Raw genomic sequence first — 16,125 nt, forward strand, 5'->3', positions numbered from 1 at the left:
AAACATGAACATTCATTTTTTAGAATTCAAGTTTAATGAAACTGGAAAAAGTGTATGTTCTGTACAATTAACTTCCATACAATAACACCATTTTAAGATTGATAAACAAATAATGGTTCAAATGACTTTTGATATTGTGTGTAAAGACAACAGGTGGCCTTGACTGTAGCAATTGTAGCTACATGATGAAAAGATACAAAATGGCCGGAGCCTTGTTCCCTTTAAAGCCTGGAATACACTACAAGACGTCTGTAGTTGTTGCAGAAGGTCAGCCTCAGATTTGATCATGTATTGTTTTATATGCAAACGTTCAAAAAGTCTGCAAGTGTATTATGTCTAGTTTTTTTAAATCTGTAGTGTATTCCAGTCTTAAGAATCCTCCAACAAGTCCATGTATCAGTCATCTGTCCATTGCTGGATTTGTTTCCCCTCCAACTTGATATCTGTTACTCAGTCTTTTCAGTTGGAACGACTTCCATTAGCAGCTGAAGATGCAGGGTTATTGGCCCTGTAAGAGTAACAGGGAAACGGTTTAGAAATGAGTGCTATATGTGGGAACAGAGAAGCCATTTAAGAGAACCAACTACTCATAACTTTTTTTCAGGTCAGGGACGAAGCCATTTTTTTAATTCTTCAAATGTTTCTTGTGATAGCAATCATCCACTAAAATAATCTATACAGTATGCTATGATTGGTTCTAATCCAAATGGTCTCTTAAAGAAAACATACCAACAATGGACTCCCGTTCCACCACATTAAACAATAATATGTCAAGATATTTCTTTTCATCTACAAATATATGTAGACAGGTTAGTATACTTTTTTATTTCCAGCTTGTACTTACTCATGATGTAACGAATCCAGTTTAATTTATAGTGAATGAGTGGTACATATAAAAGAAGACCGCCCACTATAAACACTGTGCAGTATAGATACTCAATTTCAGGCTTGTCTATGATGGGAGCAAGAACCAGATAACAGGACACAATAACCACAACAACCGGAATGATTATAGGAATCTGTGAGAGACAAAAGCCGGTAAATTAAGCAAGGATATATGCAATTATTGACACCTTTGTGCCTCTCAGTTCTGAAATGATGGATACAACATTTATTCTCTTTATCTATTCATTTATTAATAATAAAATATTTAAAGACAAAAATGACAATAAGAATTAAAGACCAAATACATGTTTTACTGCAGACAAAATCAGGCAGGGCACAATACAATAAACTGGCAAATACAGTTAAACTGTCAAAACGATTTCATGATATCTCTAACCTTTACAGGTCTGTGAAGCTCCTTTCTAGTGAATCTCATAACAATGAGCGCGGCACACGTGAGGCCATAGAAAACCCACTGAGCAAAACTAAAATAATTGATGAGGGTGTTTATATCTGCTGGAATGGTGTAGATGATTGACAGGATGCCCTGCAAGTCAGTAAAATATTTTTAATACTTTTATCTATGTACTTTTAAAAACAGTTATGTAACAATGTTATGTAACAATGACTAGACAATAAAAAATAGTTTATTCTTTAACAGAAGAAAACAAAGTGTCACTGAAAGATGTGATGAAAGTATGTTACTTGCCACCATTAAAGCTCTAAAATTAGTTATCATGATAAATAGCAAGATAGTAAGCAGAGTTTTTGTCTTAGGGATGCAATATTAAATGGGACTCACATTAAACATGAGAGCTGGTGCTGGTGTGTAACGTTTCACACTGATGTATGACAAGATCCTAACCATGTGACCCTCCCGTCCGGCCACGTATGTTAACCTAAGATGTGCATAAAGTCACACCAGACAGTAACAGTAAGACTCAGAAAACGTTGGGACCTATATATTTGAATTAAAATATTTCAATTGACCGCGAGTATACTATCCTTACTTGGTAACAAAACATATGGTCTTTAAATCGTTTTATCTGAATCAAAAGATTTAGTTATCCACATTATTATGTTGTATATTTTGGGACTTTTTTTAGAAAACAAATGGTTTTCTCTACAGAGTGAAATATAATGCAAAAAACTTTGAAGCTCATTATCTCACGGCCACAAAATGTCTAAAAGTGTATATGTAATTTCAAACTTTCCCCAAACTCATGGTTCCTTTGCAATGCTGTTCTATGCGACATTTTATTTTCCTTACCTGCCTGCGGTAAAACAGCTCCCGTTGGCTGCACCAAAAGTGGAGAAGACCACAAATAAAGGCACAACCCATGATAACGGATACAGCACTCTGTCACCAAAAGTCTGTAAAGCATTTTAACATGATCAACAAGGAAAACATAACTCAGAAAAGACTAATACACCTCCAAATCCAAGAACCACTCACCACAGCAACAGCCGGAGACTGTAATAGTTCAACAGGGGTCATGACAGTGAAATATGCAATGTTGACAAGGATATAGCACACAGTAACCAAGGGAATTCCAATAATGATTGCCAATGGAAGGTTCCTGTTAAAAAACACTTTCATTAACACAATACACATTCATTTCTAGGACTAAAACAACTAATTAAATAGAGTTAACACATGCAGTTTTATTGCATTACAGATGACACGTTTTAGCACATTCAAAATGTTTAGCATGCTTAAGCAAATGTTTCAAATAATAACAGGTCATTACATGACTTTAATATATCACCTGTATGGATTCTTTAGCTCTTCTGTAATGAAGTTGAGCTGATTCCTATGGGGGAAAGAGTCCATGCTTTTTTCAGTCATATTAGTAATTTATAAATCTCTTCTATATTTCTCACATTCATGCTGAAAATGTAAAATGTTTATTCTGAGAAGGATTCCCAGGGTCAATGTTAACATACAAAATGTAACTAGATTCTTAGAATCTCACAGATAAACCTAATGTGTACATGAGGCTTAAATGCCATTATATGTCAGTTATATGAGCCGATCAATAATTTACCATCCATCATAAGCCCAAAGACCGTTGTAAAAAGCAAGACCAATTGCTCCAAATGATGTTGATGATCCTGTAAATGAATCTTTAAAATTCTGTGTATTTCCTAAAACAACACAATAAAAGGAAACATTTTATTGATCTTTCATTAAACATTTACGAAGCTCACGTTATCTGAACATACATCTAATCTCTGGCCATATCCTACATCGATAGTAATCTTTCTGTACATAAAACGTCACTTCTTTCTAATCAAAAGGGTTTCTTTTATTGAATACTAAAATATTTAGTAAAGAATAAGATCATTTGGACCCTTAGGCCTGCAACTCTCTCCCGGCTGACATCAGGGAGGCAACTTCACTAGCGACTTCTAAATATCTTCTTAAAACGTTTTATTTGAGGTTTTACCCAATGCGATGTCTGCTGTGAAACACTTTGAGAAAGCAAATAAATTAATTATTATTATTATAAGATTGTTGTCTAGAATTGTCGTCATGCATACCACATAATTTTAGTATTGTTACCCCCTAGTTTTAAAATACTTAAGAGTATAAATATTTTTGCATGTTCCTGACTATTACCTCTTGATTACCTAAACGCTGCATCCCATTACCTACATTTTCATTGACACATTTGGCAGACGATTTTAACCAAAGCGACTTAGATTGCATTATACTATACAATTGTTTCTGAGTATGTGCAATCCCTGGGATTGAACCCATGACCTTGATGTTGCTAGCACCATGCTCTAACCACTGATCGACACAAAAGCTGCATGTACATTCGAAATTCTGTTGAATTATGCTATACATTGCGGGTTGTAATCTAAAGCGCCATCTAATACCCAGATTTTTTCATAAAACATTTGTTATGATTTGTTAAGATACCTTGAGCCAGCAGAACAATTCCTGAAACCACAATGACGACAATAATCAAGAGTTTAGCTGCTGTGAAAAAGTTCTGCACTCTGCTCGCCAGTTTCACACTCAGACAGTTCACCACAGTTATTATTACTGATGAAGAAAACAGAGACACTGAGATAAGACAACAGTTTAAGGTTAGTTCACAATACAATGCTGAATGATTCATTGTTTGTATTGACGGTAAACAGAATACGCTTATGTTGTCTGTTCAGTTGGTGAAGATAAATGACAACAGGGTTACCTCACTGATCAGACAAACCCAACAAACATGCTTGGAGTTTGGTGGGGGCAGTGTGGATTAGCTTTTAAAAGCTATTATTAATGTAATAAAATATAGTGATTAGTCATGTACGTACAGATACACGCAGCAGCCAGGCATTTGGTGATGACTTGAGGAGGGGTGCATCCTGGGTAAAATGGTGTGGAGGCGTACTCTGCACAACTCAAAGCAATGATGGCAAAAGATGAAGGCTTTAACACAATAACTGTGGTCCAGGAGTACAGATATGCCAGCACTGGCCCAAAACCCTCCATCAGATACGGATATTCACCACCGGACTTAGTGATCATTGTGCCGAGCTCAGCGTAGCAAAGGGCCCCTGTACACACACACACACGCTCATTTAAACCTTTGTATTTGCCAGCGTTCATGTTGAGTTCAGTGAGTACATGAGCAAAAGGTCTTGAGCAGTCAGAGTCAGTATTAAACTAAAGAGGATTTCTCTGTCTTGGGAATTTGGGCAGTATGTGACCGAATGTTTCTGAATGAGTGAACATATGTGATTAAAATCCTTGGCATCACAAGTTTGCTCAACTACAACTTCAGCAGTAAGTACTAGAAAAAAAATATTTGGTTTGATATTTTAAAGGGATAGAACTGATACAGCAAGAAAAAGAAGCAACCTTTTAACTTACATGTAAGTTTGTATTTACATTGAAAACAGACTGCATTAACATTGCATTCAGAAGCAATCCTTTTACCACATTAAGTTACGTCGTATAAAGATTATATTACTACAAAAATACAATTAATTATGATACATGATGTGTTATAGCTTGAACATCCTGTTCTCCTCATGTGATGGCGGTTTAGTATGCTTATCAAGGTCTCTTGGTATAACACACTAGATAATGACAAGGTTTGTGGACACTGACCCAGAGTAGCCAGCACACCACATGCAGCCCACACACACAGACTTGGACCCACTGCACCAGTTCCCTCAAGAACCGATTTAGGAGAAATGAAGATCCCTGAGCCGATCATCGTTCCCACTATTAGAGAAATGCCACTTAAAAGACCCACCTGAAACACATTCAGGGTTAGCAGTAAAGAAAAATTAGTTTGGAATGTAATTGAATATACTTAACTTCATCCAAAGGTACACATTATAGAACAAATCTTGAATTTTCAGCCTGCATCTCTTGTATTACATAACTGTTACCATAATAGCAGAATAATACCAATTCTTCTGGTCATAATACCAGAAGTCTGTTCATAACACCTTCACATATACTGTACGTGTACACTGTAAATAATTCACATTCTTCATTCTTATGTGTGGTCATAAGGAGTTTTCTTTGTTTTCCTCATACTCACATTCTTTTGCAGCGCTGCTGCTTTTGGCTGATCTTGCTTTTTTGCTTCCACAACCTCTTTGATGCCCCCATTTAGAGTCTTTTTCTTCTCCTCATCCATCATCCAAAAAAATCAGAATCCAGTCTTAACTATAAGCGGCCAGGCTGAATAAATGACTCTAATAGACAAATGAAACAAATCTCTCAAATGCATTTCGAATCTGAGTATGATGCCATATAACGTTTTTTGCCTAAATAGTCCCATAAAGAACCTTTGACATCTGAAGAACATTTATGCTTCACAAAAGGTTCTTTATGGCACAAAATTCTGATTATAAAAAGATGAGATTGTTCTTTAAAGAACCTTTGACCGAATGGTTCTTTGCGAAACCAAAAATGGTTCTTCTATGGCAGGGGTGTCCAACCTTTTTGTAAGCGAGGGCTACCAAAATATCTACTTGTTCATAACATACTTTCAAATTTTAAACATGTGATGCCTTATTTTTACGCTCACAGAACCAAATTCAGATTTCTTTCAGATATTTTTGCACTTTAATATATTAAAGCTTATAACACTTGCAAATAATAAACTTTCATGACGATTTAGCACTTGGCAAAAAAAAACGGGCACCACGTTGGAGACCACTGTTCTATGGCATCGATGTGAAGAACCTATTAAGCCCTTTATGTACTGTATGAAGTTTATCGTAGTAGATTAAATGCCCAAATGCCATGTTAAAGCCATTATAATGTTTTGTTAATGCAGGTGACTACGTCAAGATGTTGTGGACTGTTACAGATCTGTTGATTCTTACACAACAACATCTGCTCCACAACTCCAATAGAAATCAATTTATCTCCTAGCAACTACAGCTTCAAAGAATGAGCTTTTTATACTACAGCCTGGAAACAATGACCAATCCACAGCAATACAATCTGAAGCAAAAAGGAAAATTAGGTTTGCAGAAATATACCACTTCTTTGAGTGATAGCTACATACCAGAAGCAACTACTCAATCATTAAAGAAAAAATTGGCAAAACTAGTATTCATAAATAAAAGAGAAATTATTTAACATTTTCTGTAAATTCTGTTGTAGAGATTACACAGATAAATTAGTTAATTTATTTTTCTTATTTTAATATTATTAATATCTGTTTGCATTGGGTTCTGGATTAATACACTTAAAAAATAAAACAAAACCTTTACATATAATTATATAAACCTGATAAAGAAAAATTAAATCAGTGAAATAAATTATTTTAATATCAAATTTTAAATTGACACAACAGTGTTGCCCTTCTTAAATATTAGCCTACACTCACTGAAATAAAAACTTTCAGTAAAAACACATCAAAGAGTTCTTACACTGACATGTAATAGATGATAAAATAAATAGCTTTATTTACAACCTTAACAATATTGACATTAACATTGCTAGATTTGCTTTACATATTTTACAAATAACTAATGTAAGAAATCCTTTGCCCTTTTTAAACTCCGGTAAACAAGACAAGCTCTAAATTTTCAATGAGAATCTTACTTTCAGTTGAAGCAATTCCAGTGCAACACAAGAACCTTGTATATCTGAAACATCTGACAAGAGACAAACCTGTGAAGCAATCAGTTTTCCAAAATATATTCCAGGTTTTGGAATCCATTTCCAAATTCATCTGTTTAAAAACCAACATAAGTGGGTGGGACCTTCAATGTGTAGTCATACTCCTGACTGTGATCGAGGCAAACATGTGACCTGAAGGAGAGGGGCTAAGGATTGGCTAGAGGTGAGCAGCTACTAACCAACACAATACCCCTTTGAAAGAGACACTTGATACGGTTTGGTTGGAAACCAAGGGTATTAGACCAGCGCACAGAACAGTCCCAGATCAAAAGCCATTATGATTCATTAAATATGTACTGAAAATGCTCGAACCAGTTTGCATGATAGTTAAATTCCCTAGTTAAAATCTCTCTATCTAGCTCATGCCAAAAGTGCAGAAACTGTATCTTTATATGGCAATATAGTTCTCCATATATTTGTGCACAAATAAAATGCATTTAAAGGGAAAATATTATACACCCGAAAATATTTCTGTTGTGACCAAACAGTGGCAGTCAATATGGGGCAAATGTTGTTTGGTTACCCACATACTTCAACATATCTTCTTTAAGCTAGTAAGTCATAAAACTTTGGACATGAGGGCTAGTAAATAATGAAAAAAAAATGTTTTGAGTTATTTGGTAACTTTTTTGTTACACCTTGCAGCATTTGATCATAATGCAGAAATAATGAATCTACACATGGATATTATAAAAAAACATGATGCTATATTCTAGATGTTCTCCGTCATTTTCGTTTGTTTCTCAACTGAAATTCTCAAAACTACTTGTTTATTCCTCAATATCATAGTGACTTTATGGCATATAACAAGTTGTATGCTATACCAAAAAAAAGGCCTTGTGACTTTCAATCATTGTCACTCAGATCTCAACTATTTGCCGTGAGACCTGCCATTTAACTACACATGAATAATACAAGGTGGAGCTGTACACTTATAACATCATGACTGATACGACAAGCTACTCTATGTTATAACTCTAACGCTTAGATTTTTAAAATAGTGTTTATAGTGCACTCACAGTTCCCATAAACCTCCCCGTCAATGTATACTGTACATAAAAAGAACCTGCATGTAAAAAAACTGCTTGTAATTGAAGGATTTGCTTTACCTTTAGATGGGTTCCACGTCCTTTGCCAATACCTAACACAGATCTGAATCTTCAACTGATTGAACACCGTTTACACTATGGGTGGAATGAGCTAACAATTAACCTAAATGTTTCAAACCAGATGAACATTTTATTTAACTCACTTTCCATTTGACCGCAACACTACGCATTTCCAAATGCTCAGATTTTACTTTGATTTAACAAAAGAATTATTTAGCTTGAAATAAAGAATTTGTAAAAGTGTTTGACTTTATTAAGTGACTACAGGCCAATCATTTACCATGTCGTTTATTGTGTTACAAAGATGTCGAGGTTTATTTGCACATCATATACAATGGAAGTGATGACACAGTCAGATACATTTTTTAAAGTCCAACACTATTTATAAAGGATTTTTCTAAAAACTTGTGCTAGTCAGTTACAACCACTTACCTAAACACAACTTACTTAAGAAATCTGATTTTTCTGTGGAATCAAAGCTGTAGGTTCCATTCACAACAAGGGGCTGATTGAGGGACAGTAATGGACACAGCTGACCCCACAACAAGATGTTCACCTTGATAAGAAATAACTAAAACTCTAGAACATCAAAGCTTTAAAGGACAGATAACTTTAGCATGGTTTTCCTGTTCCTCGTGTTTATCACCTGGTTGTTGGATGTTCATGCCAAACAGAGTTTAAATCTATTATGTAAATGGTGCATCCAGCAGGTGGTAGCATTGCTTTTCTTATTGTTTATCTGCCTCACCATCTAAAAAATGTACTCAGGTCAGAAAGAAGATGAGTGCCAGGGTTCTTTTGGATGGACACTGTGATATAAAATACTACTGAAAAGAGCTGTTTTTGCAATATGTGTGCATTTCAGAGTGCGTGTGCATGTGTATGCATGACTTTTAATATCACCTTCTGAAGATTTAGTCTTGCTTTTAAAGGGATATTTCAGAGGCAAAACAAAATCGATGTGTTTGTACAAGAGAACTACCATACTGACAATGCTATTAACGATGATATCTAGCTTACTTTGTCCTCTGCTGCGCGTGAACCTGAGGCTTGTCTTTTGTAAGTACCGGTGAGGAACGCAACATTTTTAGTTTTGTTCCAATAAGATACTGGCTCCTCCGTGTGAGAGCTTTCGTCACCGTCAGGGGTGGACTGGCCATATGGCGTTCTCTGCATTTCCCCAGTGTTGCGCTATCGGTAGTTTGAGCCAAAAGACACAAAAATGCCAACACCCCCCCCCCCCCCCCCCCCCCTTAAGAGAAATAACGACGCGCAGCACACACGCACCCCTGTCAATAGAAATGGTGGAGGGCCGATATGGGCTAAATTTACTGTCTTTGGCTGCACAGTTGAATCCCCCAGAATCCATAAGTAAAACCCTGCTTGTTTGCAGGAATCACTTCAAGCCGGAGTGCTTTATCAACCTGGGACAGTAAAGCAGGATTAGCTTCAAAGTTGTTCCTCAAGGGGGATCGAGACCAACTCAACGAGACAAAGCTGCCGAAGTAAGTAATATTTATCAACAGTCTGAATTGATGTAAATCATGTACCGTAAATATAGGAGGATAGCTTAGTCAGTCACATGTAAAACATTACTGAAATGATAACCAGAGCGCTCTGCCTTAAGAGATGTAGCATAGTGTTAACATTGCTAAATCGAATATGAATACAGTAGAATTTAAAGCTAAAGCTTCTTGCAAAGCAGATGGAAAGTTTTTGATTGCATCAGTAACAATAACATGACTTTTGCTATATTCCCCAACATCAGCTCTCACTATCTTTATTAACCAGGAATCATAAAATACAAATGCTAAAAGAATGAAGGACGCATTTTTAATACAAAGACTCTTTAATGCAGGTCAAATGTGCCATATTTTCACCAATATTATATAATGTTGTAAAATTAATGTAATTTAAAGTGAATAGGCTACATTACATATGGGCTAAGTTATTAAAAGTAAGGCTGATTTAAGAAAAGAACATTGTTATTCTTGCATTTAAATGTCAAACAAAACACAACTTGTTCACATTGTTTCTTTTAGCAAAATTTGTATACAGACATTTCATAAAGACTCTAATAAATCATACCAACTCGTTGAAAATGCTTATCCCATTAGCCCTTTAAACAAACGCATCGATTCCCTTTGAAAGACCTTTGTTAAGACCACAGAGCCACGTCAAGCAGTTTTTTAATCAATAGATTTTTAGAGCTTCAAAAAATGGCCCCCCATTCACTACCATTCTACCGCTTGGAAGAAAATTAAACGTGGTCTCTCTGACTGCATTATTCTTCAAGAAGAAAGTCATATTCGGTCAGAATGCCTTCAAGGGTGAATAAAACATAGGGAATTTCGGTTTTGCCTCTGAAATATCCCTTTAAAATGAAGTTTAAGTCCAAGAACAGCAAATTATCACAATCGTTGTTTTCAAGTTCTTTTTAAATTTTTTTGTTTAAAGATCGGATAGGCACACCAGCTGTCAGCAACTAAATTAGGGGAATTCTTAAAATGTGAGGACAGAAAAACTAAAACTTTGAGCTTACCGACAGTAAGTTTGACATATTTGACAGTGAGGATGTGTACTACTCATGCACATGACTAGTGAACACATTTATTTGCCAATTTACTAATAAATTCTGGTGATGATCAAATGTGTGTGTCAGGTGTGTAGTATGTGTATATTCTACATATTAAGATATTTATATATTTATACCTTATGCCCCTATTTTTCTGGCAAGGGTCAGGAATTTTGGTTGCAGTTACAAATGATAGCCACTGGGTGAAAGTCTATGGAATGTCCTCTGTAGTGGTTGATGTGAAATCTTTGCAATAAAAATACTTTTAAAAAGCTGTCCATTGTAATGACTACCATGCGTAACAGGGTTAAAATGAAAAATTTAATATATATATAAAATACAGTATATGGCCTTGACATTACGAATTATACAAAATATATTAAATCTACATTTACATTACATTTACATTTAGACATTTGGCAGACGCTTTTTTCCAAAGTGCCTTACATAGCATTGTCCTATACATTTTATACATTTATATGTATCTGCAATCCCCTGGGATCGGACCCACAACCTTGCTCTTACCACTGAGCTACAGGAAAGCATCTACTTCATCTTTTCAGTTGGAACGACTTCCAGTAGCAGCTGAAGGTGCAGGGTGAGTGGCCCTGTAAGAGTTACCAGATAAGATTAAGAAATGTAGTTCTACACATAGAAAGAGAAGGCATTTAAGTGAAATAATAAACAAAATAAACAAAACATAAATATGCTATGACTGGCCAGAATCGTTTCTTTACAATAATGTATTATTCAGAAAAAACATACAAACTAAATGCTTCTGTTCCTCAGTAAAAAGGAATCAAGGCTCAAGACAAACTTTTTTATGACATATTTAGAAAATATCCTAAGATTTTATTGCAATTTTCTTGAAATTCCAGCTTGTACTTACTCATGATGTAACGGATCCAGTTTAATTTAAAGTGAATGAGAGGTACATATAAAAGAAGACCGCCCACTATAAACACTGTGCAGTATAGATACTCAATTTCAGGCTTGTCTATGATGGGAGCAAGAACCAGATAACAGGACACAATAACCACAACAACCGGAATGATTATAGGAATCTGTGAGAAACAAAAGAGATTTCAGTGTTATCCCTAACAGTATGTATTCCTGTGATATAGTTATCTGCCATATTTTATATAGAATTCAAAATAGAATAGAATAAACATGTAGTCGCATCATTAAAACCATATTGTGTAGGTCAAGACATGGACTCCACAAGACCTCTGAATGGGTCTAAAGACATCCCATATAGAGGTTGGATCAATTTGAGACACATTAACGTCAACTTGCTTAACATACATTCTCAAAAAGAACATACATTTTTAAAATTCCCTGCACAATGTTTGGTGCTAACCACTGCGTACCGGGAACACCCTACAAGTTTTGCCCTTTTGAAGATGCTATGATCCAGTCGTCAACCCATGACTATTTGGCCCTTGTCAAAGTCACTCTAATGTTTTTGCTTGTCTACAACACATAAATTCAAGAACAACATTGCTTGAGAGTTGCTACTATAACAACATAATACATTTGACTTACTTTACATCGCAGTGATTGTTTATGTTGTGATTGATAAGTGTATATGGACATCTAACCTTTACAGGTCTGTGAAGCTCCTTTCTAGTGAATCTCATAACGATGAGCGCGGCACACGTGAGGCCATAGAAAACCCACTTAGCAAAACTAAAAAAGTTGATGAGGGTGTTTATGTCTGCTGGGAAGATGTAGATAATTGACAGGATGCCCTGCAAGTCAAATACATATAAAAAAACATTTTATACTGTTACAGTTTGACAATATCTTTGTTGTTGTTAATAAAAAGTGTAATGAAATTCTAATATAGCCTTGTGAAAAAAATAAGTCTTGTAGTTTGCCGGCCTTTTTAGTGCCATGCAGTTTATGTGAAGGAAACTGGCAAAATAGAGTTTACGTCTTTGTGAATGCAATATTAAATGGGACTCACATTAAACATGAGAGCTGGTGCTGGTGTGTTACGTTTCACACTGATGTATGACAAGATCCTAACCATGTGACCCTCCCGTCCTGCTGCGTACGTTAACCTTACAGATGTACACCAGATAGTAAGTCAATGAGACCCAGAACTAATTTAATTGAACATAGGGAAAGATATTTTGGGGGCACAAACAATGTATATCCTTGTTACAGTATATTTATTAAATATTTTTCATTTGCATTGATTGCATTAGTTCATAGATTTGAATTTTATACAACTTATTCATACATTTTGATACAAAAGATCTGAAATAAATTGTATTCCACCCTTTTGAAAGCTAAAGGTATTTTTTAAATGCGCTTAAACGTTTAACTTTGCATTTAAATTTTTTGGACATACATCCGTTTTTCCCTGCTCTAGACAAATAAGAATAGTTCAGTGACGCAGTTTTAAGTATTTTCCTTACCTGCCTGCGGTAAAACAGCTCCCGTTGGCTGCACCAAAAGTGGAGAAGACCACAAATAAAGGCACAACCCATGATAACGGATACAGCACTCTGTCACCAAAAGTCTGTAAAGCATTTTAACATGATCAACAAGGAAAACATAACTCAGAAAAGACTAATACACCTCCAAATCCAAGAACCACTCACCACAGCAACAGCCGGAGACTGTAATAGTTCAACAGGGGTCATGACAGTGAAATATGCAATGTTGACAAGGATATAGCACAAAGTAACCAAGGGAATTCCAATAATGATTGCCAATGGAAGGTTCCTGTTAAAAAACACTTTCATTAACACAATACACATTTATTTCTAGGACTAAAACAACTAATTAAATAGAGTTAACACATGCAGTTTTATTGCATTACAGATGACACGTTTTAGCAAAGCAATTTTACCTGTATGGATTCTTTAGCTCTTCTGTAATGAAGTTGAGTTGATTCCTATGGAGAAAAGGTATGAAAGCTTCTTTCAGTCAATTTTTTCTAACTGAAGTTTCAGAACTTCTGTTAGTCCTCTACCTTCACCTTGATAAATCCATTCTTAAAATTGAACAAAACCTAAAGTGTGTTACGTGAGGCGTTTATTGTATGCAATTATATGTCAGTTATATGAGCCGATCAATAATTTACCATCCATCATAAGCCCAAAGACCGTTGTAAAAAGCAAGACCAATTGCTCCAAATGATGTTGATGCTCCTGTAAATGAATCTTTAAAATTCTGTGTTTTTCCTAAAACAACACAATAAAAGGAAGAAAATCATCTTTGTTTTCATTAAACATTAACAAAACTCAGATTATCTGAAAATACATCTAATCTCTGGCCATAGTCTACAACGGGAGTAATCTTTCACTAGATAATCAAGCCTAAGTTTTATTATCTTTGATCAAAGGCATTTATCCAGGTCTCTTATTTTGTATAATAATAAAAAAACAGTGTAATGTTCTATGGGATATCAGAAATAGTGGAGATACCTTGAGCCAGCAGAACAATCCCTGACACCACAATGACGAAAATAATCAAGAGTTTAGCTGCTGTGAAAAGGTTCTGTACTCTGCTCGCCAGTTTCACACTCAGACAGTTCACCACAGTTATTATTACTGATGAAGAAAACAGAGACACTGAGATAAGACAACAGTTAAGAGACTAGAAATTTGTATATTTGATATATGCATTCTTTTTTATATTTTCACAAATCAACAAACATGCTTAACATGTATTGTAATATACGTACAGATACACACAGCAGCCAGGCATTTGGTGATGACTTGAGGAGGGGTGCATCCTGGGTAAAATGGTGTGGAGGCGTACTCTGCACAACTCAAAGCAATGATGGCAAAACCGGAAGGCTTTAACACAATAACTGTGGTCCAGGAGTACAGATATGCCAGCACTGGCCCAAAACCCTCCATCAGATACGGATATTCACCTCCGGACTTAGTGATCATTGTGCCGAGCTCAGCGTAGCAAAGGGCCCCTGTACACACACACACACACACACGCTCATTTAAACCTTGGTATTTGCCAGCGTTCATGTTGAGTTCAGTGAGTACATGAGCAAAAGGTCTTGAGCAGTCAGAGTCAGTATTAAACTAAAGAGGCTGAATGTTTCTGAATGATTGAACATACAGTATCTGATTAAAGTCCTTGGCATCACAACTTTGCTCAACTACAATTTCAGCAAACAAAGAAGCAACTTTTGGACATCTTTATTACATTGTATATACATGGAAGATAGGTTGTCATTTTATTGCATTCAGAAACAAAGACTGTTTTGTCACACATTTCATAATGAGGTTATGACAGAAGGCTTATCAAGGTCTCTTGATATAACACACTAGATAATGACAAGGTTTGTGGACACTGACCCAGAGTAGCCAGCACACCACATGCAGCTCACACACACAGACTTGGACCCACTGCACCAGTTCCCTCAAGAACCGATTTAGGAGAAATGAAGATCCCTGAGCCGATCATCGTTCCCACTATTAGACAGATGCCACTTAAAAGACCCACCTGAAACACATTCAGGGTTAGCAGTAAAGAAAATTTAGTGCAAAAACTTGCACAGGAGAGTTTAGAAAGGTATAGTAATGGCACTGCCAGCCACGGATCTCAAACAGTAATGAGGGCATACATTCCCATATGCGCAGTCTGGATGGAAAGAATTCGTCACTTTTTTGTGTGTGGCCATAAAGAGTAAGACATATTTTCCTCATACTTACACTTTTTTGCAGAGCAGCTGCTTTTGGCTGATCTTGCTTTTTGGCTTCCACAACCTCTTTGACGCTCCCATTGTGAGTGGCCGTCTTTTTCTGCTCCTCATCCATCGCCCCCAAAATTCAGAATCCAGTCTTAACTATGAGCGGCCAGACTGAATAAAGGCACTTTATCTCTACTGTATTAAACAAACAATAAGATCTATTAGAACGTAGACAATCGATTTAAATACAGATCAAATATCAGAGAGCGTCGACATTTCCATTATCTGAATAGTTCATCATGTAGCAGGATCAATACACACACTGATATAAAGATTTACAGTATAAAACTCATCAAATACAAAGACACATTTTGAGAACAATAATTTGATCCATCACAGCGGAAATAATAGCTTTGTTGCAAATGTTGCTTTTATCCATTCTAAAACAAATGTTATACATTTTGCCTCAACAAAGTGTTTAAAGTGAGGATCATTTTCAGTTTGACCAATTCCATCATCACACAAGAACTATATTTATCAGACAAAAGACAAACCTGTGAAGCAATCCGTTTTCCAGAAGATATTCCAAGGTTTGATCCATTTCAAAATTCATCTGCTTGATAATCAACAAAAGAGGGTGGGACTTTGAAACGTTTTTTTCTACCATCTGATTCAAGCAAAACAGGAGGAGGTCCCGAAGATTGCCTGGAGGTGAGAAACTTCTAAC

The 16,125-nt window shown here is 35.8% G+C and overlaps 2 protein-coding genes across 3 annotated transcripts; both read right to left on the bottom strand.

Annotated features, from left to right (window-relative positions):
- Window positions 1-21: 21 nt before the first annotated feature.
- slc7a9 (solute carrier family 7 member 9) lies at window positions 22-8,199 on the bottom strand. The gene is made up of 13 exons (XM_079465658.1): window positions 8,155-8,199; window positions 5,448-5,604; window positions 5,006-5,153; window positions 4,207-4,449; window positions 3,815-3,940; window positions 2,934-3,033; window positions 2,655-2,699; window positions 2,342-2,465; window positions 2,156-2,259; window positions 1,688-1,784; window positions 1,283-1,432; window positions 845-1,019; window positions 22-508 (listed from the first exon to the last, which is right to left on the bottom strand). The coding sequence occupies exons 2-13, from the start codon at window positions 5,547-5,549 to the stop codon at window positions 447-449; spliced, it is 1,476 nt and encodes a 491-aa protein (XP_079321784.1). The 5' UTR covers window positions 5,550-5,604; window positions 8,155-8,199; the 3' UTR covers window positions 22-446.
- A 2,832-nt stretch (window positions 8,200-11,031) lies between these two features.
- On the bottom strand, window positions 11,032-16,017 carry LOC306899431 (b(0,+)-type amino acid transporter 1-like). Of its 2 annotated transcripts, XM_079465671.1 has the most exons (13): window positions 15,953-16,017; window positions 15,421-15,593; window positions 15,064-15,211; window positions 14,430-14,672; window positions 14,170-14,295; window positions 13,827-13,926; window positions 13,593-13,637; window positions 13,342-13,465; window positions 13,156-13,259; window positions 12,699-12,795; window positions 12,331-12,480; window positions 11,619-11,793; window positions 11,032-11,337 (listed from the first exon to the last, which is right to left on the bottom strand). In XM_079465671.1, exons 4-13 carry the CDS (start codon window positions 14,641-14,643, stop codon window positions 11,276-11,278), a joined length of 1,197 nt encoding a protein of 398 aa, XP_079321797.1. In that variant the 5' UTR covers window positions 14,644-14,672; window positions 15,064-15,211; window positions 15,421-15,593; window positions 15,953-16,017; the 3' UTR covers window positions 11,032-11,275. The 2 variants fall into 2 exon arrangements, with proteins under 2 accessions (XP_079321797.1, XP_079321796.1); XM_079465670.1 differs by lacking the exons at window positions 11,032-11,337; window positions 15,421-15,593; window positions 15,953-16,017 and having other exon boundaries at window positions 11,422-11,793; window positions 15,064-15,204.
- Between the last annotated feature and the right edge of the window lie 108 nt (window positions 16,018-16,125).

Source organism: Barbatula barbatula, assembly GCF_947034865.1.
Source record: "Barbatula barbatula genome assembly, chromosome: 1".
Lineage (NCBI taxonomy): Eukaryota > Metazoa > Chordata > Actinopteri > Cypriniformes > Nemacheilidae > Barbatula > Barbatula barbatula.

Excerpts from the sequence above, each read along its gene's own strand:
- slc7a9 (XM_079465658.1), bottom strand. The coding sequence starts at position 5,549 with ATGATGGATGAGGAGAAGAAAAAGACTCTAAATGGGGGCATCAAAGAG. Across the intron at positions 2,260-2,341 it reads AGTCTCCGGCTGTTGCTGTG|ACTTTTGGTGACAGAGTGCT; the intron begins GTGAGTGGTTCT and ends AATGCTTTACAG. Across the intron at positions 1,020-1,282 it reads AGCTTCACAGACCTGTAAAG|ATTCCTATAATCATTCCGGT; the intron begins GTTAGAGATATC and ends TGTCTCTCACAG.
- LOC306899431 (XM_079465670.1), bottom strand. The coding sequence starts at position 14,643 with ATGATCACTAAGTCCGGAGGTGAATATCCGTATCTGATGGAGGGTTTT. Across the intron at positions 14,296-14,429 it reads CCTGGCTGCTGTGTGTATCT|TAATAATAACTGTGGTGAAC; the intron begins GTACGTATATTA and ends TTTCTTCATCAG. Across the intron at positions 13,638-13,826 it reads CTTTGGGCTTATGATGGATG|GAATCAACTCAACTTCATTA; the intron begins GTAAATTATTGA and ends TTTTCTCCATAG.